This window comes from Diaporthe citri, assembly GCF_014595645.1.
Source record: "Diaporthe citri strain NFHF-8-4 chromosome Unknown scaffold_2, whole genome shotgun sequence".
NCBI classification, from domain to species: Eukaryota; Fungi; Ascomycota; class Sordariomycetes; order Diaporthales; family Diaporthaceae; genus Diaporthe; species Diaporthe citri.
In genome coordinates, this window is record NW_025064847.1 from 1,940,347 (window position 1) to 1,964,330 (window position 23,984).

Below are 23,984 nucleotides of genomic sequence, written 5' to 3' on the forward strand. Positions count from 1 at the left end.
CTGTCTGATGCATTTTGAAGGCGAGATAGCATATTGAGATCCATTGATATCAGGTCCCGAATACATTCAGAGATGAGCGGATGCTTTGTATCAGCTGTGAAATGCAAAGGATGCCGGCATCCGAAGATGAAGCTGTAGTACAGCATTGGGACTCTTGTTCCACTTCTCATAATTCTTTTCGCAAAGCTGAGGGCTTGATATACACTATAGGCCCATCTTTCCGAAGGCTCTCCTTTGTTAGGAGTCACGATCTGAGATACAGCAGTGGCGAACTTGAAAGGCTCCAGGCGAGCTACACTGCGCCTTCGGCCCCCGTCCACTGACTGCCTACCCATACAGCCCCCGTCACGCAAACTTGGCCGAGCCCTTGACGCACAACCTCCCGTCCTCGCCCTCGACCCACACATGCCACCTCGTCCCGGCCGGCCGGACGCACACCCTCATCGTCTCGCTGACAAATACGGGCTGCAGGTTCATGTACTCGAGCCCCCTTGCCGCGGGCGGGGTGACCCCTTCAGCGAGGGCGGCGGCCCGCAGGGCGGAGAGCATGAGGACCAGCAGGAGCGGCCCGTGGACGAGCGGCCTCTCGTAGCCCTCGGCGGCGCGGCAGTGGGCCGGGTCCAGGTGGATGGCGTGGGCGTTGAAGCTCAGCGCCGAGAAGCGGAAGAGGACCGCGGGTGTGGCTGTGAAGGGGGTCACGTGCGCTGGGTCCTGGTAGACTTTTGGCCGTCTAGAGTGGTTAGAAATATTTGATAGGTAGTCAAGATAGATAGACCGCTCAAATAAGATGGAAGCAAACTCACGCTTCGGCTTGGAACTCCTGGGGCTCCCACGGCTGCCGCCGTCCTCGGCCTTGCCGGTCAGGAACACGAGCGTGCGCCGCTCGACGATGGCCGGGCTCCCCTCGATCCTCCGCACCACCTCGGGGCCGTCCACGGCGTCCTCGTCCTCGCCGACGGGACCGTAGCGCCGCACGATGTCGACGAAGACCTTGTCGCCCACGGGGTGGTTGCCGTCGCCGCCATCATCACCACCACCGCCCTGCGCCACGCCGGCCCTGGCCCAGTGGAGCCTCACGTCCTCGACGCGCTCGACGCAGGCGGCGCGGCGCTTGTCCAGGAGCAGGTTCGCCTCCCAGCCCTCGGCGAAGGAGACGGCGCCGCGGGCCCACAGGCGGCGGGTGAAGGGCTGGCCGGGCCAGTGGTCCGCGTCGGTGCCGTCTGCGAGGAGGGCGGAGGAGGGGTGCGTGGGCGGGAAGTAGACGAGGTGGTGGCCCTGGGGCAAGGGAGGGGCGGGCAGGGCACCGCCGCCGCGGTGGACCTTGGGGAGGGTCCAGTGGTCCACGTCGGACGAGGACGGCGGCGGGTAGGGGCGGCTGGACGACGGGTCGCGGAGGAGCAGCTGGTCGGCCAGGGTGACGGAGAGGAGGTGCGAGTTGGTCGGGGTCAGGTAGTCGTAGTAGCACTTTGGGGGCCGGGCCAGGAGCTCATAGCGCAGGTTTGCGAAGGTCCCCGGGGCGGTGGTTATGGTGCGCCTTGGGGGTGTGTGGCGCCATAGTGAGCGCAGTGGGTGGATTGGCCTCATGTTGTCATGTTCTCATATCCTCATTCATGGTGTTATGGCCTGTCTCGTGGCTTGGAGTTTTTGGGGTTGTTGGTGTTGGGGTGGTGAGTGTGTTGGTTGAGGCCATAATGAGTGGTGCTCTGGATGATGTCAGATTGCAGCGCCATCGACCCGATATTTATACATTTCCTACCCCTCCTCCACTATTTGTTTACCCAAGTAAGGTATTGATTGTTTTTATTTGTTGCTCTGATCCAATAGCTGTGATGAAACTCTCCAGGCCTCGCTCAGCTGAGATGGTATCCATGCAACTTGCAGAATACATGTGGGCTAAGAGGCACCTTGTAGCCACCTAGGTACGCACCTACGTAATGCTATATCTCCTGACGTTTTGTTGGGGTCACCCTGTACCTGAAGAACAGATACTAGCCAGCTGCATCTCCTCCTGCCCACTACATATCTCCTGCACCAGGCCAAGATTACATAATAGACAAGAGAACGGATATTTGTATGGAAGAAAACGGATGATATACAGATGCCTCTCAAGTAATATTCCCGCAGCTAATCAAAGCACAACACCCACACCCAGTAAACCCACACCCAATTCACATACCAACACCAATTTACATGCTTGATTTATATGCCTAATTTACATATCATATTAGTGTATAAGTGTGTAAATTAGGTGTGTAAGTCTGGTATGTGAATTGGAGTGGGTATGTGAATTGGAGTGGGTATGTGAATTGAGCTTGGGTGTGTGAGTTGGGTGTGTGAGTGCGAGTGCACTAGGCGTGTAATGTATCTGTATACCATCCGTTTCTTTCTGTGCGAATATCCGTTCTCATAGACAATTACTGTAATCTGCTGTTGTATTTGATACGGACATTCAGGTTCAACCTTGGAATCTCTGAGTGCTTCAGATCTGGACCGGAACGGGCCCAGGGAGCTAGGGCCAATCAGTGGCCCCAATTGAGCTCCCCACGCCAGGGAGGACCCTGAGCTCCCCGGCCGCGGTCCAGGTCCCTCCTCATGCATGGCTGCATGGGCAAAGCATTGGGCAGACAACGCCAGACCACAAAGCTCCCTTGTCCACTTTTTATCTTCTCTCCGGCATATCTGGTCGCTAGCCCATCGTCGCAAGCAGCGGTCAAGGGAGTTATTATCTAGTCTGGCTGGTCGCGTATCTTTTCTTCCCTCTCTCCCTTGTTTACTCGGATCCCCCTCCCCTTCCGCACTCATCCGGCCTTCGCTGGTGATCCTCTTCTGCAAACGCCGCGAGGAGCATCTGTCGGCAATATGTCGAAACCACAGAGCACCAACGGCTCGGAGTCTGAGTTCGAGTTCATTGAAACTCCCAAGGCTCCGACGCCCTCCTTCGAGAAGTTCGAGGAGTGTGGTGTGCGAACCACTTCGGTATGTCTTCCTTCCTCCAAGCTCGCCGTCGCCTGGTCCTACCGGTGTCATGGCAAACCCCAAGCCGACATAGCTGCCTGCGTGCCATGTACAGCATGTCTAACGGACTCCTCCACAGTACCCCGCCATCAAGAACGCTCCCTTGCCCGCCGACGCCGCCGGTAACGACAGCTTCTCCCTGATTGCCCTGGCCTTCGTGCTGGGCGTTCCTCCGTTCTGGCTGTCATGGAAGGTCGGCGGTGGCAACAAGACCGCTCTCTTCTTCGCACTCTTCACCACCATCCCCCTGCTGGCCGGTTTCTGGCTGGTCGTTTCCTCCGTCAGCCCTCGCAAGAACGAGAAGGCTCGCTATCCCGGCCGTCCCGTGGAACACTACCTCACCTTCAAGAAGCCGGCCGACCAGGCCAAGTACCATGGCAAGAACAAGATTCCCATGGAGACCTTCCACGAGATGTACTTTGACGGCGACGTCGAGTTCAACGGTGACTGCCTCGAGATCATGGAGTACAGGCACGACTGGGCCAACTTCCGCTTCACCATCAGCCTGATCCGGTTCTTCCTCACTGGCATGATCCCCGAGATGCTTATGCACACCAGGTCCCAAGGCAAGTTCTGTCCAATCCGGACCTTCGCCCTGTCTGTGACGTCTGTGCTAATATTAAATCGCAAACAGACGAGGAGCAGGTTAGAGATCACTATGATAGAGGGGATGATTTTTATGCCTGGTTCTTGGGCCCCCGTATGATCTATACCTCTGGAATCATCTCCGACATCAACGCCGAGGAGAGCCTTGAGCAGCTCCAGGACAACAAGCTGGCTATTGTGTGCGAGAAGATCGGTCTCAAGCAGGGCGAGCGACTCCTGGATATTGGCTGCGGCTGGGGCACCCTTGCCCGCTTTGCCAGTGCCAACTACGGCGCGAAGGCTACCGGTGTCACGCTTGGTCGCAACCAGACTGCTTGGGGCAACAACGCCATGCGCAAGGTCGGTGTCCCTGAGGAGCAGAGCAACATCCTGTGCATGGACTACAGAGATATCCCGGTCCCCGAGGGCGGCTACCACAAGATCACCTGTCTGGAGATGGCCGAACACGTCGGCGTTCGTCACTTCTCCAAGTTCCTGAAGCAGGTTCACGACATGCTGGACGACGATGGAGTCTTCTTCCTGCAGATTGCTGGTCTCCGAAAGTCTTGGCAGTACGAGGACCTTATCTGGGGCCTGTTCATGAACAAATACGTCTTCCCAGGTGCCGACGCTTCTACTCCCCTGGGCTGGTTCGTCGACAAGCTGGAGGGTGCTGGATTCGAGATCAAGCACATCGATACCATTGGAGTGCACTACTCTGCTACGCTCTGGAGGTGGTACAGAAATTGGATGGCCAACAAGGACAAGGTCGAGGCAAAATACGGCAGCAGGTGGTTCCGCGTAAGTGACTCCTGGCGTTGGCTCCCGCCCCGGGCTCGTACGTACTGACATGTTGTCACAGACCTGGGAATACTTCCTTGCATACTCGACCATCATCTCCCGACAGGGCAGCGCCACGTGCTACCAAATCACTCTCGTCAAGAACATCAACTCTACCCATCGCGTGGAGGGTATCAACACCCAGTACGGCCTGGCTGGCGCTCTGGCCGCGGCCAAGTTTGACCTGAAGGGCTGGCAGGAGGCTAACGCCACCCTGTTCCCACAAGCCTCCACCCTCGGTCAGTAGGAAAGACTAGTGGATGTGGCTGTAAACCCGGTGGGAACAAGTTCTTTCGAATCTCAGGACCTCTTTCCATCTGATTAAGGGGCTATGGACTCGACCGGACGATGCTTGTAACAAGCAAAGCCCTGTACGCCATAGAGTGAGAACACACACGCTCTGGCTGCCCATTATGACGAACAGGCCAACTTGGCCATGTAGATTATGAATTTAGACGACATGACGATGATGAGGTTCTTGGAAAGGCATCATTAGAGTGTATGGTGGAACGGGTGGGCTACCATGATTAGCCCAGATAGTCGCGAGGGGGTGTATGACTGGAAAATGAATTATGCCCACGTTACTAGAATTGCGACTCCAGCATCAGTCCCAGAGCCCGCCGGGCTACGTCGAGGACATTGTCTTTTGCGTCTGATACTTCGTGCCTATCAACCTCTTTCCCAATGAAAGCGGATATTCACACGGATACCTCTTGAGTGATACTCCCACAGCTAATCAGAGCATAACAGCCACACCCAATTCCCAAATCTACACTAATTGGGCTTGGGTATGTGAATTGGGTATAGGTGTGTTCACTGTGGGTGTGTTGGGTGTGGGTGCGCTGGGCATAAGTGTACTAGACGTGTAATGTAGATATCTGTATACCATCCGTTTCTCTCTGTGCGAATATCCATTCTCTTTCCAATTGTCCGGCCGCCTCTGTCAGCACGGGTCCCCAGCCGTGTTGCTGATTACAAATGCGGCCCTCAGAAGTTAGACGGTAGCCTCTACACCAAGTGTCCGTCGGGGAGATCGCGGATTTAAGCGAGCATTTTGACCGAGGATTGGGTGTGTCTTGATACAATGGGTGTGCACTTGATGGCTCGAGTTCATCGCCCTGCAAAAGAATGTAGACGTTGGTGGTATATAAATATTTGTATGTATTTGCACCTTCATCGAGTTGTCCATAGCTTTGAACACTATCGATGCCCAGATAGACACTTCGCCGTTCGTCCCATCCACTAGATATTTGCCTCACTTACCCACCTCTGCCATAAAAAAGTGTTATGCAATGGCCCTACTACAGGCTTCAGTGACCTTATTCGCGCACACCATCGGCGCCCTCCTGATTGGCACCGGAATATGGGGCATGCGGGACGCCTCAGCAAGTAGGATCTATCCCAGCCTCCCTTTCGCCCTGACCTTCTCCCACAGTCACCATCTCCAAGATGCCAGACCCAGCTAATGTGAATAACCTTACCTCCAGTCGCGCCTCACTTCGGCATCCCGGACGCAACGAAGGAGATGCTCTTTATGTGGCCGGCGGCGGCGGGCCGGAACATCTCTGCGGGCCTCGCCGTCCTGGCCCTCGCCTTTGACGGGCAGAGGAGGGCGCTGGGTATCCTCATCGTGTGCTGGAGCTTTGCTGGTGTTGCTGATATCAGCATCTTGGTTCGCCACCCTGGGACGGAGAACAAGGCGTTCACTTTCGGTCTTGTTGTCTGGCTCTTGTTCACGGGTACTGGCTTGGTGTACACGTGAGATCTTGTCGTGGCGCGGAATGCTGAGTCTGTCTGATGGAATTGAAGGTTGGGGTGTTGTTGCATTCGTTGTTCTGGCTCATGATCAGGCTCATCGTTATTGTCTTGATCGGCTCCTCCAAGTGCACAGCCTCCAATGCTTGAATATGCTTCGTATGCGCCTTGATTCACATCGTGCCGCTCCGTCTTCCCTCGTGTGTCTCATAACTTCGACGTCGGTCTTGGGCCTGCCATGTTAGCCTCCGGATGATCATGCGCATCACCTCAGGATAACCTCCTCTGGGATAACCTCCTGTAGGATAACCTTCTATGGGATAACCAACTGTGGGATAATCCAATATAGGATAGCTCATTGTGGGATATACTACTGTGGGATAACCTCGTGGGTATAGCCTAGACTTGTCAGCTCCCTCGAGGGGATCTGCGGTCCGATGTCGTATCCATGCTGATGTTCCTGTACCCTGCATACGCAGCTTTTTTTCCTAGGACACATATTCGTCAGGTGTGTGACAGCAAGGCTTGAGCCCGTCTTGAGACAGGAATCTGATGATTATTTATACCTTTAGGTGTAGAAATTGTAGAAAACCAAACCCCTGTTAAACCGCTGCTAGATCAGTACTGAGGCGCTGCTGCACACATGCATTTGCAGTTCCATGCTTTCCATGATTTTGAGTTTACATGTGCATCAGCCTCTGAACGATGTTTGGATCGATAATTAGGTACATCCTCGCACTTCAGCACTGTGTAAGTCGTTTAAGTGGGTGGAGCCTGGGTTGGGCAGCTGCAGCCCACCCTTACGTACTGTTGCAGCACTGGGAAGGGCCCACCTTGGCACATGCTAGGACAGAAGGGGAAACAACCGACGCAATAGCCATCTCGCTAGGCTACGCAACTCCAGAAGCTGTCCAATTCGCTCTGCCTTGCCAATCACACCCAACCTCCATCTCCTATTTGCTCTCCTCTCCTCTTCACCATCTCGGTGTTATCGTGCTTCGCATCGCGTGGTGCCTTGTGATTTGGGTGGCAGGCAGCCGCATTAGAGCTCTGTCATTGAGCATTGTTACCTGTTACGTTCAGTATCTCGTCTGTTTCCCTTAGGCCCTCTCCCGATCGTCATTAAGTCTAGATCCGACGCCAGCCACTCTCTTGCGACAGCTCCATCCGTCTATCCGTCCACCCATCCTCCCCTGGGAGACATCGACAACATGTACTCCCAGTCCAATTCCTTCCTCGGCGGAGGCAACAGTTTCCGCCCTGGATCGCAGCCGCAGCAGCAATATGGCAGCTCCTTTGGGCAGCCAGGGCAGCAGCCCGGACAGCCGAGTCCGTTCGCTCCTCAGCCCACCGGCTACGCCCAACCCCAGGCTCCTCTTCAACAGCAGTACACCGGATACCCAGGCCTGCAGCAACCGCAACCTCAGGCTCCTGGCCAGCTTCAGCCCCAGTTCACCGGTTTCCCCGGCCAGGCTGCTCCTCAGCAGCAGCCTTTCCAGACCGGCGCTCCGCCGCCCATGCCTGCTATCCCGCAGCAGTTTCAGCAACAGTTTCAACAGCAGCAGGCTCCAAGCTCCTTCAATGCCGCTCCGACCCAGGCTCCCCAGCAGCCACCTGCCTCTCAGCAGCCGCCGCCGACCCCGATGAAGCCCCAGCAGACTGGGTTCAGCCAGATGGCGGCGTCGTTCCGCACCGGCGGCGCCCCGGCGGCGGCTCCCAGCAGCGCCCCGGCGCCTAAATCGAACAAGATCCCCAACATCCGGCTGAGCTTCATCACGGCGGCTGATCAAGTCAAATTCGAGACACTGTTCAAGTCCGCGGTGGGCGACAACGACACCACCATGTCAGGCGAGAAGGCGAGGGACTTGCTGATGCGGTCAAGGCTGGATGGAGATGCATTGTCACATATCTGGTATGTTCATGAAGGGAAATACTGTACGAAAGGAAGCATAGAGCTAATCTTGTCGCTACAGGACTTTGGCAGATACCACGCGCTCGGGACAGCTTCACTTTCCCGAGTTTGCTTTGGCTATGTACCTCTGCAACCTGAAAATGACTGGCCGACAGCTTCCTCCTCAGCTTCCTGATGTTATCAAGAATGAAGTCTCTAGTATGGTCGACATCATTAGTTTCAACACAGCAGAGGAGGCGGCGAACACCGCAGCGCGACAAAATACTGCGACGCCGCCCACGATCCAGGCGCCGCAGCCGCAATCGTCCAACTCCCAACTGCTGCAGGCTCAGATGACGGGCTTCCCTCAACAGCAGCAGCCTCAGCAGACAGGCTTTCTTGGTCAGCAACAGCAGCCCCAGCAGACCGGGTTCATGGCACAGCCCACAGGCCTCCAGCCTCAACAGACCGGCTTTCCTGGTGCTCCTCAAGCCACGGGCTACAACGGGCCGAGGCCGCCCATGCCTCCTATGCCCACCGGATATGGGTCGAACTTGTCACCCGGCGGTATGGCAGCGCCTTTGAACGCACAGCCCACGGGCATGCCCGGTCAATGGGGTCTTGTGAACGCTCCAGCTTCTGGGCTCCCGAACATCGACGCCCTGCAAGCGAGAATGATGCCACAACAAGGACGTGAGCAACAAAACTTCACAACTGCGGGCCTCCAAGGCAATGCAGTGATTCCATGGGCTATCACCAAGGAAGAAAAGAAGCGATACGACCAGTTGTTCAACGCCTGGGACGGCCTTCACAAGGGCTACATTGGTGGCGATGCTGCTATTGAGATCTTTGGCCAGAGCGGCCTTGAGAAGCCTGACCTGGAGCGTGTTTGGACACTCGCTGACCACGGTAACAAGGGCAGGCTGAATCTCGACGAGTTCGCTGTTGCCATGCACTTGATCTACCGCAAACTGAATGGATACCCCCTGCCAAACCAGCTTCCTCCGGAGCTTGTGCCCCCGTCCACAAGGAACTTCAGCCAGTCTATCGGCACACTCAAGAACATGCTGAATGACGAGTCTGAGCTTCGAAAGAACTCTGGTGCTGCACTGCTCCCGCAAAAGACTGGTGTCAGCTATCTCAAGACTCACTCCTTCCGCGGTGCTGGTGGTGGCTTTGGTGGCGGACGCAAGGATGCTACCGTATTCAAGAACAACGATGAAGCCATCGGCTATCGATCCAGTGCTCGGCGTAGAATGGGAGGCGGCTCGTCTCCTCGGCCAGAATCACCCGCATCTGTGGGCTCCAACGAAGAATTGTCGCTTGACCAGCTTCGTAAGAAGATCCGAGAGAAGCAGGTCGTTTTGGATTCGTTGGACTTCAAGGATGAGAAGAATCTGGAGGAGGATGATGTTTTGGACCGCCGAGACCGCCGTGAGGCTGACGAGCTCTACCGTCGCATTCGTAGGGCGCAAGAGGACATTGATGCCCACCCTGATGCTCAAGCGACTGGCGGAGACTCAGAAGCGGAAAGACGGGCTCTCAAGCGGCAACTCCAGAATTTCACTGACAAGATCCCTGACCTCGCATCGCAGGTCAGGAAGACTGAGAAGGCCATCGCCGACGCCCGTCTTGAGTTGTTCCGCCTGAAAGACGCCAAAGCGCATCCAGGCAGTGCTAGCACTATAGTTGGCACCGGCCCTGGAGGTGCCGTCACCGAGTCTGACAGACTTAAGGCCCGGGCCAAGGCCATGATGCAGCAACGTACCGCAGCACTTACGGGCAAGAAGATCGATGCCGGTGTTGATGATGAGGATGGACCCAAGCGTCTTGAAGAGGAGAACCTCAAAATTCGCACTGAGAAAGAGAACAATGAGCGTATGGTTCGCGACGTGGAAGACAGTGTCCGCGACTTCGCGAAGGGGCTCGAGGATGCCCTCAAGGAGGGTGCACCATCTGCATCGAACGAACACGAAAAGCGCAGGTGGGAAGATGCCCTTGGTGTGGAAGACGAGGTCAGGGACTTCATCTTTGACCTTCAAAGGGAGAGCAGATCAGCACGTGTGCGTAACCAGGACCGCCGGAGGGAAGCGCCCGCTTCTGCTCAGCCCGCACGTGCCGCCGAGCCAGCGGCTCCTGTTGAGAGCCCAGCTGCGACCTCTCGGAATGCTACACCGACTGCAGGAGGATCGTACTCGGCCTACAAGACCCCAGAGGAGAGAGCAGCGTTCATTAGGCAGCAAGCAGAGCAACGTATGGCTGAGCGTCTGGCAGCCCTTGGAATCAAGGCTCCTTCGAAACCCGGCGAGACAGCTGCCCAGCGGATGGAGCGCGAGCGCGCCGAACGGGCCGCGAAGCTTCGACAGGCTGAGGAGGAGGATGCCCGCAGAGAAGCGGAGCGTCAGGCTCGACTTGACCAGGAGATGGGAGTGCCAACTCCGAAGTCTGAGGGTAAGAAGGCCCCACCAGCACCTCCCAGCAGGAAGGCTGCACCAAAGCAGGACGACGGTGCCGCAAAGCGGGCTGAGGAGGAGCGTCTTGAGCAGGAGCGCCTGCAGGAGAGGGAAGAGAGGCAAGAGCTCGAGTATGTGCATCACCATTCTAATTTGAGGACCTGTACTAACGGCAGCAGACAACAAGCGGCGGAACAGGAAGACGAGCTTGCTCAGGAGCGGGCGGCTGCTGATGCCCGTCTCAAAGCTCTCGAGGAGCAAGTTCGCCAAGGCAAGCTCAAGAAGGACGAAGAGAAGCGCAAGAAGAAGGCTGCTCTTGCCGAGGCCAAGGAGAAGGAGTCTCAACTGGCGGCAAGACGTGCCGAGATCGAGGCAGCCCGCAAGCGTGAAGAAGAGCTTCAGCGCCAACTCCAGGCCATGGACGACGATGATAGCTCTTCTGACGACGATGAAAACCCCCAGCAGATCACGCCACAAGCGTCGACTCCCACCGTCGCCAGCCAAGAGTTGGAGCCCAAGGCCACACCGCCAAGCGTACCTGCTGTTCCTGTGGTCAGCCCGCCCACGGACTCTTCGGAGAGCCGGAACCCGTACTTCAAGATGATGGCCCAGCCGTCCGATTCACCTGCGGCATCTCCTGCTGCCCCGCCGCCCCCGCCGCCCCCCCAGCCGGAGGCTCCAGCCGCGCCTGCTGAATCTACTAACCCCTTCCACCGGATGACCCAGGAGGCCAAGTCTGCCCCTGCTGAGCCACCCAAGCCCTTCATTCGCACGCGTGCCGATAGCGACGACTGGGGAAGCGACAATGACAAGGACGACGATGACTCGGATGACGACGAGAGACCAGGCCAGGGCGCTGCAGCCCTGGCGTCGATTCTCTTCGGCACCATGGGCCCTCCTCGACCGCTGTCTGCTATGGACAACAAGCCGGGCGCCTCCCCGGCCCAAAGCTCCCCGATCGCTCCCCCGCCTCCTCCACCACCGGCTCCCGAGCCGGCGCCTGAGACGACCGATTCGCCCGCACCACCTGGGCCGCCGCCACCACCACCACCGATGCCTGATGTCGCAAGCCCCGAACCAAGCGGACCACCCGCTGCGCCTCCACCGCCCCCGCCCCCGCCACCAGCGGCAGGTGGCGCCCCGCCGCCACCTCCTGGACCGCCGCCGCCGCCTATCCCGGGGCTGGCACCTCCTCCACCTCCGCCACCGCCAGCTGGTGGCCCTCCACCACCGGCTCCCTCGGGTGGGCGACCGGCTGGGTTCCTCGGCGAGATTCAGGCGGGCAAGTCCTTGAAGAAGACCACGACAAAGGATAAGAGTGCTGCGGCTGTTGCTGGACGGGTGCTGGATTAGAAGTGTGATTTGGCGCCACCCAGCAGCCGGAAGAAGAAGGTGACCTTCAAGAGCTCAGAGTACAGCGAGGACAGGGGCGGGGTTGAGGTTGTCGAGGTCGAAGATTACCTTGACTGTGTTCGTGAGGCGAGGAGGTCTGGAGAGAGTGAAGAGATTGTTGACGTTGGGAAGTATCTGGTCTGTGTTGACGATGCAAAGGAATTGGTCGACGACAGACATGAGGAGGCCACGCCTGTCATCGACAGGGGAGACCCTCAGCATGGCCCTGCTTAGGTTCTGTGGCAAACACGGTATCGAGAGGGAGGGCTGGGGGACGCGGGAATAGAGGACGAATAAGGCAGCAAGAGGAGGCCAGACTGTCGTTTCTGCGTTTAATGTGTTTTTATTGTACCTGTTGTCCTTATTGCTGCCGCCCCGTTTGTTGTGTATATAGCATCAATACATGAAGCCTACGCAAGCTGGCATGGTCGTGGCCCACATATGCCCCGTGTTGTCGACGATGTTCAGATCATGTGAAAGTAGACATACGCCACCCAAGGCGTCCCGTGTAGCCTTCACTGTCCAGAACCAGTTGTGCATGTTTGTATAGCTTATGCTTCCTATTGCTCGCGGATGGGATACCATGCTAGGCCTCCCATTCTCACCGTTCTTGTGCTGCGCCCAATATCCTGTCGTGGGTGATTGGCACTGGTGGGCAGTTGAGCTGCGAAGCAGCGTCCTACCCAATGCTGGCTTGTTGATATCTACCTTGCTACGATTCTCGGTCCCGGGCTGGCGCCTGCAAATATGCGCTCCTAGTTGGCGCTCATGGCTGATCGATTGCGTCAATAGCATTCCTCCTGCGAGTTGGTAGCCAACTTGCAGCTCAGCTCCCCATGTGGCGCATGTAGGTGAAATTGCACGCTCAATTGTTGGGCGGCGGGTGGCTGTATCTACTAGTAGCGGGCTGACTGCATAGGTAACGGACGGTTTGATGAATCCTTCTTTGATGTCACCTAGCTACTTAGTTACTCGGTACGAAGTCCGCACTGTCTGTTGGTAATCGGTGCTCGTGGATATAAATAGGCAGTTGCGTGACCCCGCACTCCTCATGTTCGAAGGAACGGGCTTGTATGGGTTTGATGGGTCGATGGTGAAATTTGATGCGGCACAGGTAAGCTGAGAGTATCGATCACTCTCGGTTTGTGAATGGAGTTTGGCGAAAAGGGGGGCAAAAAGGGGTCCGATCGTGGACTTTGGGCTGGTGCATGTTGTACGAGGGGACTTCTGGAAGGAGTCTGCAGGTACGTCGATCGGAGAATTTCGTCTGTGTTGCTATCTATCAACTGCATCGTGGGGGTTTGGGTTAAGTGCTTGCATGTTTTGCTTCGTGACGAGCGATGCTGGTGATCGCTGAAGCAGACACACACCCCGGTCCCCTTCCTCTCCCGCCGATAGCCGGGAGTGTAGTTCACCGAGCAGGGTTAGGAGACAGGAACCACGAGAGGGTTTTCCTATGGTTAGCGGGCTAGCAGGGATAGGCCTTGCTCTCGCGCCCCGCGCGCCAAGAACACGCGTCGCGACTTTCAGGCGCGACGCGCGACCTCATCTCAACCTTTGTCTGCGGGGTCCGACGTCACAGTTCTTCGGCAGTGGTCGGCAGTGAGATCAAACATGGTGGTGAGGGGGCCGCATGGGCCTCTCAAACCAACGGGGACCCCCATGACCAGATATCTCGAGTTTTATCACGGCTATAGGGGGCCAGGAAAGAGGTCAAACGTACGCGTCTCGGCCCCCTGGCTCGAGTAAACATTGGAAATAACAAAGATGTGAGCTTGCCAGCTGCGCCCTATAGACGCTTCAGAGCCCACAAAGAGTGGTGAAACTGATGCGCCGGACTCGAAATCGTCTTTCGCAAAGCCGCTCCTCCCGATGTCCGACGATTCCCGGGCGCATTGGCGAGCTGTCAGCTGCCAGCTCGTGCCGGGCGTGCATGGGCTGATATTGCGCTCCGACTCACATGCTACGGCCGGATGGGCTTGGGTCGAGTTCGTACTACGCAAGAGACAATTAAGATAAGGTTGCGACTACTTCACCGCTCTGTCGGTATGAAACCGCCGGCGCACCCTGTCGTCTCTTTCTCTCTTTCTCTGTGCCCTCTCACGGACGATGCAAACACTTTGGCGGATTGCAAGTCTGAGGCCCGCCGCTATGTTGCGTGTAGCGGCGCACTGACAATCAGGGTCGAAACTTTTTGGCACGGATGCGACTGTGATAGCAGGGCAGGACAAGGGACGGCGAATGACCCCGGGACACGTCGAAGCGGAGGCCGCATGTGTGATGTGCGCTCTGACACTCTCTGCCCCAGTTCGCGGGACGAGATGGGGGCTGCAGGTGCAGGTGCAAGTGGGTGTCTGTGCCCAGACATGAGTTGATAATGCAACCAGCCCCCCATCACCCTTGGTTTTGTGTTTCAAGTTCTTTTTTGGTCTATCCGGAGCAGAGGCTACGTCTGCGTTCGGTTGTACTGCAGTAGATCCTGGGTTGCTCATGCACAATAGAATGGAGACATCAGGCGACGACTCTTTCATGATTCCATGATGATAATGTGGATCGCCGTCAGGACTAGCCTGCCGACCCTTGCCATAGTGTACTCTAGAATTCCAGAACCTTGGAATGTTTGGGCTTCGGCTGGTGGGTGCTCGGGCTCGATTCACAACGGCACAGCCGAGCGAGCGATCGTCGATCCGGTGGATACCGAACAGAACACTTGCGTGGGCGCAGGAGCTGGGGTTCGTTTTTAGCAGCTTCTCCTCCTGGCGCATGGACACCAGAAGAATCGGGATGGGGACGAAGAACGAAAAAGAGAAGGAAAAATCTGTCCAGGAAGAAAAATTGGAAAGATTCACCGCCCAGCTTGCCAACGCATGAAACGACTAGGACAATAGCCCGAGTTGGTCGGAAGACATGGTCCATTGGGTGCTAGGTCAGAGGGCAGCATGCTCCCAAATCTCGCCAGCTTAGCCAAGGCTAATAAGGCTAGGTGGTTTAGCCAAGGTGGCGATGGGCAAGCGCCCCTTGCGCCCCTGGGAGGGGGAGGGATCTGCACAGGTCGGGCAGGTGTCAAGCATGGGATTTGAATGAGGACCGACCTTGGACAGATCTCGATCTAACGGGCAGCAAAGTTCGGCATGGGGCCAACATGCGAATTTGTGCTCGTAAGCCCCCGAGGGGCAATGGGATGATGGTCTGGAGGGGCGGCCTCACGGGGGTGTCCCCTGGATTCCTCGTGGTCTGGCTATCAGGAGACCATATCACATCCACTGTTGGGCTTCCATGTAAGTATGCGTGTCGTGATGCGCTGGCAGCAAGAAGCCTGAAAAGAAGAGGTGGAGAGCCGTACATGGAAGAGAGGAGAAAGAGGTAGAGACAGAGAAGTCTCGGCAACACAGTTATGTTTCAGGTCGGATGGCTGACGGCTGGACCTGCGTCGGCAGAGAGTCGCATGGCTCGTGGGGTTGATGCCCGGGAAAGTGGACGAGAGTGTTTTGGCGCGCTGCAACACGATGGAGGCCTTTCGGGAGCAACCTGACGGGGCGGGATTTGGGGGGAAAGTCGTGGGTAAGGTGTGGCGATAAGGACGGAAGGAAGGCCCTCGCGAGTCGTGATGGGCAAGTGATGGTTACATGGGCGACTTGTGCCAGGAAATTTAGACGGCAAAGATATGCAACCACTTACGAGTTTAATTGTGCTCTAGAATCCGTTCTCTCTAACCGTTGCCTCCTTCCTTGTCCGCATCTTCCTGTTCCGGTTCTTGTAGACTACAACTACTACCGGTACTTGTCTAAGCGCTTGTATCACGAAGAGAAGAGCAGAGAAGAGTAGCCCGCCTGGCAGGTTGCGCGCAGGGCCGATCATACCTGCGGGATTGTTGCACCACTTGGCCCAGTGAAGCGTCGCAAGTTCCAGCAGACGAGCGTCAACTGCTGTGAACCGTCAGCTAAGAACTCGACGCTGCCTCGCCCTCGCCCTCGACCTCTGTGGATGACAAGTCGCTGTATTCATGCGCGCGCGCACACCTTTTGTGTCTTGGAGTTGCATGTGGCTGCTTTCTATCTTGCTCTCTTCTGTTTCGTCACATCCGCCCACCCACACCAATCCATCACGAACGGCACGCATTATCGCGTCGCACAGCGGGTCCTCACCCAGCCAATCGTTGGGTGACGCATTGCAGCTCCTTCCCCACCGGGCCAGGCCATGCTGCCCCCCTGCACCCTGCACCTCTCTGCGCCCTCTGCACGCGGTCCCCTGTCCCCTGGCCCTTGCTGCTCTCTCGCGCCCATTCATCCCATCAGCTCCTTCCCTGCTCACATCATCCATCATCCATCAACATCCCATCTGCTGTCTCGCTCGTCCCTGCTTCTTTCTCTCGACTGGGCCTTTGCAGCAGGTGGATTTTGACCTGGTCTTGGACTTGACTGGACTGGACTGGACTGGATTGGATTGGTCTGGTCAGATATCTCGACATCTGCTGGCTGGTCTGCCGCCGTGCGACACTTTCCTCTCGACACACACTCTCTGCCTCTCCCCCCCTCCCGTTTTACTCCTCGATCGATTTTTGGATTGCTTGCTTCTGCTTGCTTCTAGCAAACCATTGTGTGCCACCAGAGCGAAGGCCGCTCAAAGCTCAGCCATAGAATACCTTACCTACTCAGCCCAAGTAATCATCAGTCTGGGGCCCTCAAACCTCAAGGCTGGCCAGGCTGGACTTCAACAACCCTGGCCCTGTTGGAATGCTGACAGTGGGTCCTCTTCTTGTAAGTGCCGCCGTCCACTCTCGTCGTCGACTCGTCCCAGTCTTCCTTCCAGCTCTGCTCTGCCCATCGGCGTTGCCTGATCGGCTTGCTCGCTCCACCCAAAGAAGGTTTCCCCCATGTCCCATGTCATCTCTCCTGTCGTCGGCTCCCAGGAGGAAAGCCAGACTGCCAGACTGCCAGAGCAGAGCCCATACTCCATACCTTCCCCGACCAAACACACATCGCCTCGACTTGACTCGACTCGAGTCGAGTCGAAATGCCCGACTCCTCTTCTCTCGCTGCTCCATAGTAATATCCCAGTCCTCGTCAATCTCATCTGGCCGCACTGTCCCGTGGTCTCTCCCGTGTCCATCTCCCCTCCTCTCCGCTCGTCCTGGTCCTTCCAAGCTTCGCTTCAAGGCAGGCCAGGTTTCCCCTTCCTTGCCGCCCAGGTCAGTGCCAACCTTGCCTTAACCCTACGTGCTACCTGCCCGGGTAGTGCATAGGAAAGGCATCCTTGGACGGCGCAACTTGCATGTACCAGCTGTCCAGGATTCCCAGGTGCCCACTTTGTCGCTACAGCCCGGCTCAAGTACCCCATACCACGCTGTACCGACCGTTTCCCACAATTCCCGTCTTGCTCCTCTATCCCACCCATCATCATCTCGTCGCTGCACCACGCTTCCACCACCACCCCGTGCTGCTGCTGATCTCTTGCTCCTCGCGCTCGAGTCTTGCTCACATCGTCAACAGCCTCCATCATCACGACTTGTTGCTGCCAAACCGGCTCTAATCGACCGGAATTCGACCGCCCCGCCCGAGACATCCAATCCTCTGCTCATTACCGCTACCTACTTGCCTACCCACACAGACCACGCCACGGGCTGGCACATCCTCCCTTGCCTGGGCCGCCCCACTGCCAGCTGCTAGTTAAAAGTATTTCCCCTCTGAGCAGAGTGACCTCTCGCTTCTTGCCTATTAACTCATTGATCCCACTTACTAACTTTGGAAACCCAAAGTCGCATCTCTCTCCGCTCTCGTGTCGCTATCAGCTATCACTATCGCCGCCTATCAATCTGGATCGACGCCAACCGCCCAGGCCTGAACTGAGACGAGAGGGATCACCACCGTCGCCAGACATGGTTCGCAACGCGCGATATGGCGACGGCGTCGCCAATTCGTCGCGACCGCCTTTGCCTTCTGCCAGGGGCCACTCGCAGTCATTCACTGCCGGCTCGAACCCCAACAGCGCGCCCATGCCCAACTTCTCGGGTCAGCGTCGTCGATCACAACCTGCTTCTTCTAGCTCTCACAAGAAATCATATTCACCTCTCCCGGAGCCGTCATTCGATCTCATGTCGACCTCGGCGCCGTCCCTGTTCGGCGACATGAACTACCAGATGCCCGCCCAGCACTTCGACCAGCACCAAGATTCCAATCCTATGAACTCGTCGGGATCCTATGACATATCCGGGCTGCCAGCGACTACCTTCGCGGGCTCTTTTGACTCCTCAGCCGATCATTACCTGACCCACAGTCTGCCCGCATATGAGCCAGCGCCGGGCTCTTACAGCAGCACAGACTTCGCTGCCATGAGCGCTCCTGAGATGGCCTTCTCACATCCGGCTCTCGCTCCTAATTCCACCAAGATGAACTCGCCTTTTATTTCGAATGGTCCAGTCTTGGCTCCACCAGTGTCCAACCGTCCGGCGCCGACAACGGATTCGATGAACAAGAACTCGCCACAGACACCACGAAAGATCATCAGGTCGAAATCGGCGGCAGCAGCATCGCGCAATCAGCCCTTGCTGCCCGCTCCATCTAGTGTCAAAACGCCACCTCGTGCTCTTGGCCAACGCGACCCAAATGCAAATGCCATCAAGCGTCACCTGCCCGACTCCCCTACCCTCGAAACGACCTCGCCTAGAAAGGCTCACAAGAGATCAAAGACGGACGAGCCTGGACGCCATCGCTCGCCTGTTCCCATTCCTGATGCCGAGTCATTCCCGGCTGTCGACCCTGGAGAGGAAAACAACAAGCCACCGTACACATACGCTCAAATGATCGCACTGGCGATTTGGAAAGCCCCTGCGCGACGCCGCACCTTGGCCCAGATCTACGACTTCATCAGGACGACGTGGTGCTACTATCGCAAGGACGACACCTGGGAGAACAGCATTCGACACAATCTGAGCCTTCACAAGAAATTCTTCGAAAAGCAGGCGCGGGCTAAGGATGACCCCGGCAAGGGAAACTACTGGCTCATCATTCCTGGAAATGAGCGCGAGTTGCTCGACGTATATCTGAAGGAGAGGTCGGGCACTGAGGGTGCCATGCTTGGCAAGAGCATGGCAGTACCCTCGAGTGCTCGGCTGGAACCGTCAGCTCTGCCTCCGCCTCAGAAAGAGCCAGTGTTACCACCTCAGCCGTCTAACTTCCAGCTGCATCTTCCACCTTTGCCGAAGTTGCAACCACCAGCGCCTGTTCAGCCCGAGCCGTCCTCGGATGCCACTATTCCCGCCTCTGATCAAGCTTTCGAGGAACTCGAAGCGGCGAATGACCACCAGGAGGAATACAACACTCTTGATGCTGCGTTGAGTTCCTCTCCCCCATCCATTTCTGGACATGTGTCTATCCCAAGTGACACCCCAACCCGCACTGCCAGAGCCGTGGGCTCGTCCGGTCGCACATCAGGCAACCGCAAGCGTGGCTCAATGATTGATAGTGGCTACATGACCAATATTGAATCCTCCATCTTGCGGTATGGCCAACAAAGACCTCCTGTGTTTTCCTCCGAGGCGGACATCCACCAGTTTCAGGGTGGCGGACGTGCCGAAGATGCCATCAGAAAGCTGCGCGCATCTTCGCCGGTCAGTCCTTCTAAGCCCAAGTCTCGCATGCTCCCACCGTCTTCCTCCCCTGTTGGCAAAGGCTCTCCGCTACGCTACCGGACTTCACCTTCCAAGCCGCCTGCGGCAGTCAAGACACCAGCCAACGGGAAGAAGTCTGTCGCACGCCTTACGGGTGCAACAACGCTTGCACCGCCCAAGACGACTTCCAAGTACAACACCTCGCCTATCCGTCAACACGACAAACTCAGGGCTAACATCCGAGAGATGCTGGAAACGCCACAGCAGGTGCGCGACTACAACAAGAAATTCCCTGGTCGGCAAAGCAAGGCATCATTTGCCATCTGGGAAGATGAGGCGTCGGCCCCAGAGTCAGAATCCCCTCTAGCCAATTCGGCCGGGAGAATGCTCGACGAGATCATGAGTGAGAAGCGGAACCGAAAACCGGCCGCTTCTCCCTTCAAGTTTGCGTCTCCTCTCAAGGCCTTCCCGCTCTTCCCACCCATCGACGAGAACACTGCATGGAACCTTACATCCCCCAGCAAACTATTGTCCTCTCCAAGCAAATACTTGCCCGAGGTCAGCAAGCTTCCAGAATATGATTCAGAGAACTGGATCATCTCTGAGAACGTGAGTGGCTTGGACACCGAGATAGATCTTGAGAACTTTGGGTCTGATGACTCGAACGCACTGGATCTCACTCAAACCTTCCGAAGCATCGGCGAAGTTCCCACTGGTGCTGAGGCGTATGGTCCTGCCACTCTGCACCGATTTGGCTAGAAGCCTGCAGACGCTTTCAAGCATTTTCAAGCCAAAGACTCAGCCGGGTCGTGTCCCGAGGCCTTGGGGTCATGGGGCATCATCAGTGGCTGTGAAGCTGAGTTACCGTAATTACACGAACGTCACGAGGCACACGACAACTACTTGCCAGGGATACGTCTTGATGGCGTCCTTGACGCCCACAGGTCATGGTCGAGGGAAGGAGGGCACTAGCGAGCGAGCAAACTGTCTTTTGCTTATGATGGGCCATGAGCCACATCTTTTGATTTGCTTTGGTTTACTGTTTGTTTTTTTGTCACTTTCGCGCGGAGTCCTGGACAATGGAAGGTTCCTATACCCTCCTTTTGACTAAGGATAATGGACGGTACAGCATGGTGCGAATCGGTATGGAAAGGATATTGTCTTTTGCGGTACAGGGTTTGGGCAACCACACCAACGGATTAGTTGTTTGAGTGTAGTACATGGAACGGATTTGGATTGGCCTCTTTTAGGCTCTGCAGACACAATCGAGCTCCGTTTTGGTAACATACTTCTTGAGTGCAACCAGACTGTGTCGCGTCGTCCACAATGCGACGCATATATCTCTGCCGCCCGATTCCTACTGTTAGAAAGTGCCTGAAGACGAACATTAGACCGGATTGCATTAGCAGCCGCGAGAACCTTGCACATTGTAGCACACAAAATTTATTTAGTATCATATTGTGATGGCATGGGTATATATCAGCTTGCCTCCTATCCCACCAAACAACCAAGCAATCAACCAAGCCGCCGTCCGAACTCGAATGGCATCACTGTCTCGCTCAATTTATGTCATACCCAGGCGAGATGTGCAGGGGAATTATATGTTTTTGTTCTATAAGCAACACCATGAACGCCTGCAGCCGCGCCCAATCTTTGGCCCCGGAACGAAACGCCGCCCCAAACCAGCAGAGCGAGGCGGGGTGAAAAGAAGTAACGGGTCAAGTATAAAAACAGAAAACAAAACAAAACAAAAAGACAATTGATGCTTTCCGTTTCGCTTATCTCGCTTTCAATACAGGCCGCCGAAACGACCGCCCCACCCGCCACCGGTGGTGGCGGCAGCAGCAGCGCCGCCGACGGCGTCCTTCTGGTTGACGGTGATGGTGTAGGGGAAGGGGTTGGTCTCGGTGGTGGTGATGGGCGGGATGTGGTCCTTGAAGCTGTTGACGGAGGTGATGATCTTCATGACGGTGGTGAGGAGGGTCGTTTCCATGGCCTTGCGGACCTTTGCTCGCTCTGTGTATTTGGGCATGTGTGTTAGAAACCTTTCTTCCCTCTGTCATAGGTTTGTGTGTTCAAATAGGTGTGTGCGTATAGGTGGAATTATAAGGGCTGACCGTTCTCCGTCCTGGGCTCCGCGACCGTGACCCTGATGGTCCAGCTCTCCCAGCAGACCTCCTCGTCGCCCTTGTACCACATCTTACGCCGGCGCGTCTTCTCCATGAACTGGACCGACACCTGGCCGCGACCGCCGCCGTTGGCGCTGTTCCCACCACCACCTCCTCCGCCGCCGCCTCCCCCGCCCCAGGGGACGCTGCTGGGCGAGCCGAGGAAGCCGCCAACGACGGCGCGGGCCTGCTGCTGCAGGGACGGGGAGGATGACCGCTGCTGGGTCTTGTCGGCATCGAGCTCACGCAGGAGGGTGGCCGTTCGCTGGGCTATCAGGGTCTCGAGCTCGGGCTCGGCGACATAGGGGAGCGTGAGGTCGAGCACCTCGTGTGTCTGCGGTGTGATTGTGGGGAAGTATCTGTGGAAGAAGATTGTGTGGAGGATGCCTGGTTAAGTTCTGCGCTATCAGCCTTTATGCTCAAATGTGTATGTATATCCGGGAAGATGTTGGCGCGCAACCGGCGGCGGGAGCTGCGAGGAGCAATCTCAACAAGGATCGTCTGGAGCTCAGGGCCGCGACAGACGTCGTCGCAACCGGCGAGGCCAGGTTGAGCTTTCCAACAGCAATGTGCGCGCGTGCATACGAGCCCCGGAGAAGAGGGGCAGTTGGGGAGCCGCGAACCAAGGGGCGGATGACATACCTCGAACGACATCTCGGACCGAGGTGGGGTCAGCGAAGGCGTCGAGGATGAACTCCTGCGGTATCTTTGGCTCCGCGACCTTCTCCATCCTCACGATTCAGATACCGCCGGGAGAGAGAGGGGCGAGGCTCTGAGGGGGAGCTCCTGCGTTGGGCAACAAGGTGGGACGAGGCGACGAGGCTGACAGGCTTGTTTCGTGAGGTTTGTGGTTGACGTCGCGAGGCTGAATGGTCGGATAGATGGTGATGACGATGTGCTGCTTGTGGAAATGCGGCAATTGCGTGGGGGGTCCGACGGGCTGGAGGGAGGAGGGGCAAAAGGACGGAGCTGCCCGCCCTGCCCCGTCATGCCCCCAGTTTCCTGGTGGGGCTGCTCCCCGGGAAGCGAGGGGTTACCGCATGACACACCCCTGTCAGCAGGTACCGTGCTACGAAACGCGGGTGGCCTTGTACCCTGGAGATCACTGGGACACCTCTTGACTCGCAGCCTCGCTGGGGCTCTATCTATCACTGACAATGTCACATGTCTCGTATGCTGTACGCACAGTTTCTTTCATGACGATCCTGCTCAGATCTCCAATCTCATGATTCATCCAGGGGCCTTATACGATGCCCAATACCGTGTGTCTACAACAGTTGCTAGCGAGAAGGTCTGTGGTCAAGGCTTCTTTCTTGTCTGCTTTCCTGGTCATTCACCTGCATGGAAACGCTGTACAGCAATGTTGATGGGTCTTTATTTCCGTCTCTTGCGCTGGCAGTCACTCTTTGCTTTGGGTTCTTGATCTCCACAAATGAGAGGGCAATATTTAGTCAGGTTGCAAAAATCAACACGGAGTGGGCTGCACTGGTATTCAAGCTGATCGACGGGTTCACCCATGGCCACAGTGACGATCTCATAGGAAGCGTCGGCCAAAGCTTGATGGGTAGGAGGCTGGCTTTGGCTGCATCAGGGTGTATAGAATTCAAGAATGAGCATAGTTTTGAGAGTGGAACAAGAAATACTCCCCTTTGCGGTTGCATAATTGACAGTTGTCTTGTCAGCCGAGCGTGACCAAGTTTTTCAGCAACCCTTATTATACAAACCTGATCACTTTTTCTGCTCAAGCCATCAAGTGTCACTACTTAGGTACGATACAAATCATTGGGAACTTCGACTTGTAAAGAGAGGATTCAATCTGTAGCCATTTCTTTTGTTTCTTTGAAGTTAATAGACATGGTGACACGACAGGGCAAAGACCACACATAGTTGTGTGCGTCCCTCGCAACACGGATCATACTTATAAGGTTGCCACAATGGCTACTTTCTATTGAGATCGAGTGACTCACACTGGTCTCAGACATGATACGGAGTCCGAAGTGCAAATATCCAAACCGCACCCTCGGATAAAACTGATCAAGAAGCCATTGCTTCGTTCACGAGGTTGGCTCGTCGTGCTCTGATTGCCTATCACCTTACCAGGGTTGTTCACACAGTCTCTTCGTCAATATGTGTTTCCATCCATTTATTTGCAAGCTGACGAAAGATTCAGTTGCTAAATTTTCTGTGGCAGACTATGCCTAGCACCCTCCGCCTGTCAAACTGACAAAACTCATGTCGCTTTACCTGCAACGCCAAGTGACAACATGGTGGCATGCTTG

The 23,984-nt window shown here is 56.4% G+C and overlaps 6 protein-coding genes across 6 annotated transcripts; 4 read left to right on the top strand and 2 right to left on the bottom strand.

The window, feature by feature from the left end:
* Nucleotides 1-345: 345 nt before the first annotated feature.
* Nucleotides 346-1,584, bottom strand: INS49_006165 (uncharacterized protein; the record flags this gene model as incomplete). Its single annotated transcript, XM_043166939.1, has 2 exons — nt 346-719; nt 804-1,584. The coding sequence occupies 2 exons, from the start codon at nt 1,582-1,584 to the stop codon at nt 346-348; spliced, it is 1,155 nt and encodes a 384-aa protein (XP_043028083.1).
* Nucleotides 1,585-2,859: 1,275 nt separating this feature from the next.
* Nucleotides 2,860-4,687, top strand: INS49_006166 (uncharacterized protein; the record flags this gene model as incomplete). The annotated part of the gene is made up of 4 exons (XM_043166940.1): nt 2,860-2,976; nt 3,095-3,590; nt 3,650-4,401; nt 4,463-4,687. 4 exons carry the CDS (start codon nt 2,860-2,862, stop codon nt 4,685-4,687), a joined length of 1,590 nt encoding a protein of 529 aa, XP_043028084.1.
* A 1,045-nt stretch (nt 4,688-5,732) lies between these two features.
* On the top strand, nt 5,733-6,202 carry INS49_006167 (uncharacterized protein; the record flags this gene model as incomplete). The annotated part of the gene is made up of 2 exons (XM_043166941.1): nt 5,733-5,829; nt 5,928-6,202. The coding sequence occupies 2 exons, from the start codon at nt 5,733-5,735 to the stop codon at nt 6,200-6,202; spliced, it is 372 nt and encodes a 123-aa protein (XP_043028085.1).
* Nucleotides 6,203-7,406: 1,204 nt separating this feature from the next.
* INS49_006168 (uncharacterized protein) lies at nt 7,407-11,892 on the top strand (the record flags this gene model as incomplete). Its single annotated transcript, XM_043166942.1, has 3 exons — nt 7,407-8,107; nt 8,169-10,670; nt 10,719-11,892. 3 exons carry the CDS (start codon nt 7,407-7,409, stop codon nt 11,890-11,892), a joined length of 4,377 nt encoding a protein of 1,458 aa, XP_043028086.1.
* A 5,914-nt stretch (nt 11,893-17,806) lies between these two features.
* On the top strand, nt 17,807-20,296 carry INS49_006169 (uncharacterized protein; the record flags this gene model as incomplete). The annotated part of the gene is made up of 1 exon (XM_043166943.1): nt 17,807-20,296. One exon carries the CDS (start codon nt 17,807-17,809, stop codon nt 20,294-20,296), a length of 2,490 nt encoding a protein of 829 aa, XP_043028087.1.
* A 1,030-nt stretch (nt 20,297-21,326) lies between these two features.
* On the bottom strand, nt 21,327-22,435 carry INS49_006170 (uncharacterized protein; the record flags this gene model as incomplete). Its single annotated transcript, XM_043166944.1, has 3 exons — nt 21,327-21,553; nt 21,655-22,092; nt 22,348-22,435. 3 exons carry the CDS (start codon nt 22,433-22,435, stop codon nt 21,327-21,329), a joined length of 753 nt encoding a protein of 250 aa, XP_043028088.1.
* Nucleotides 22,436-23,984: the final 1,549 nt, after the last annotated feature.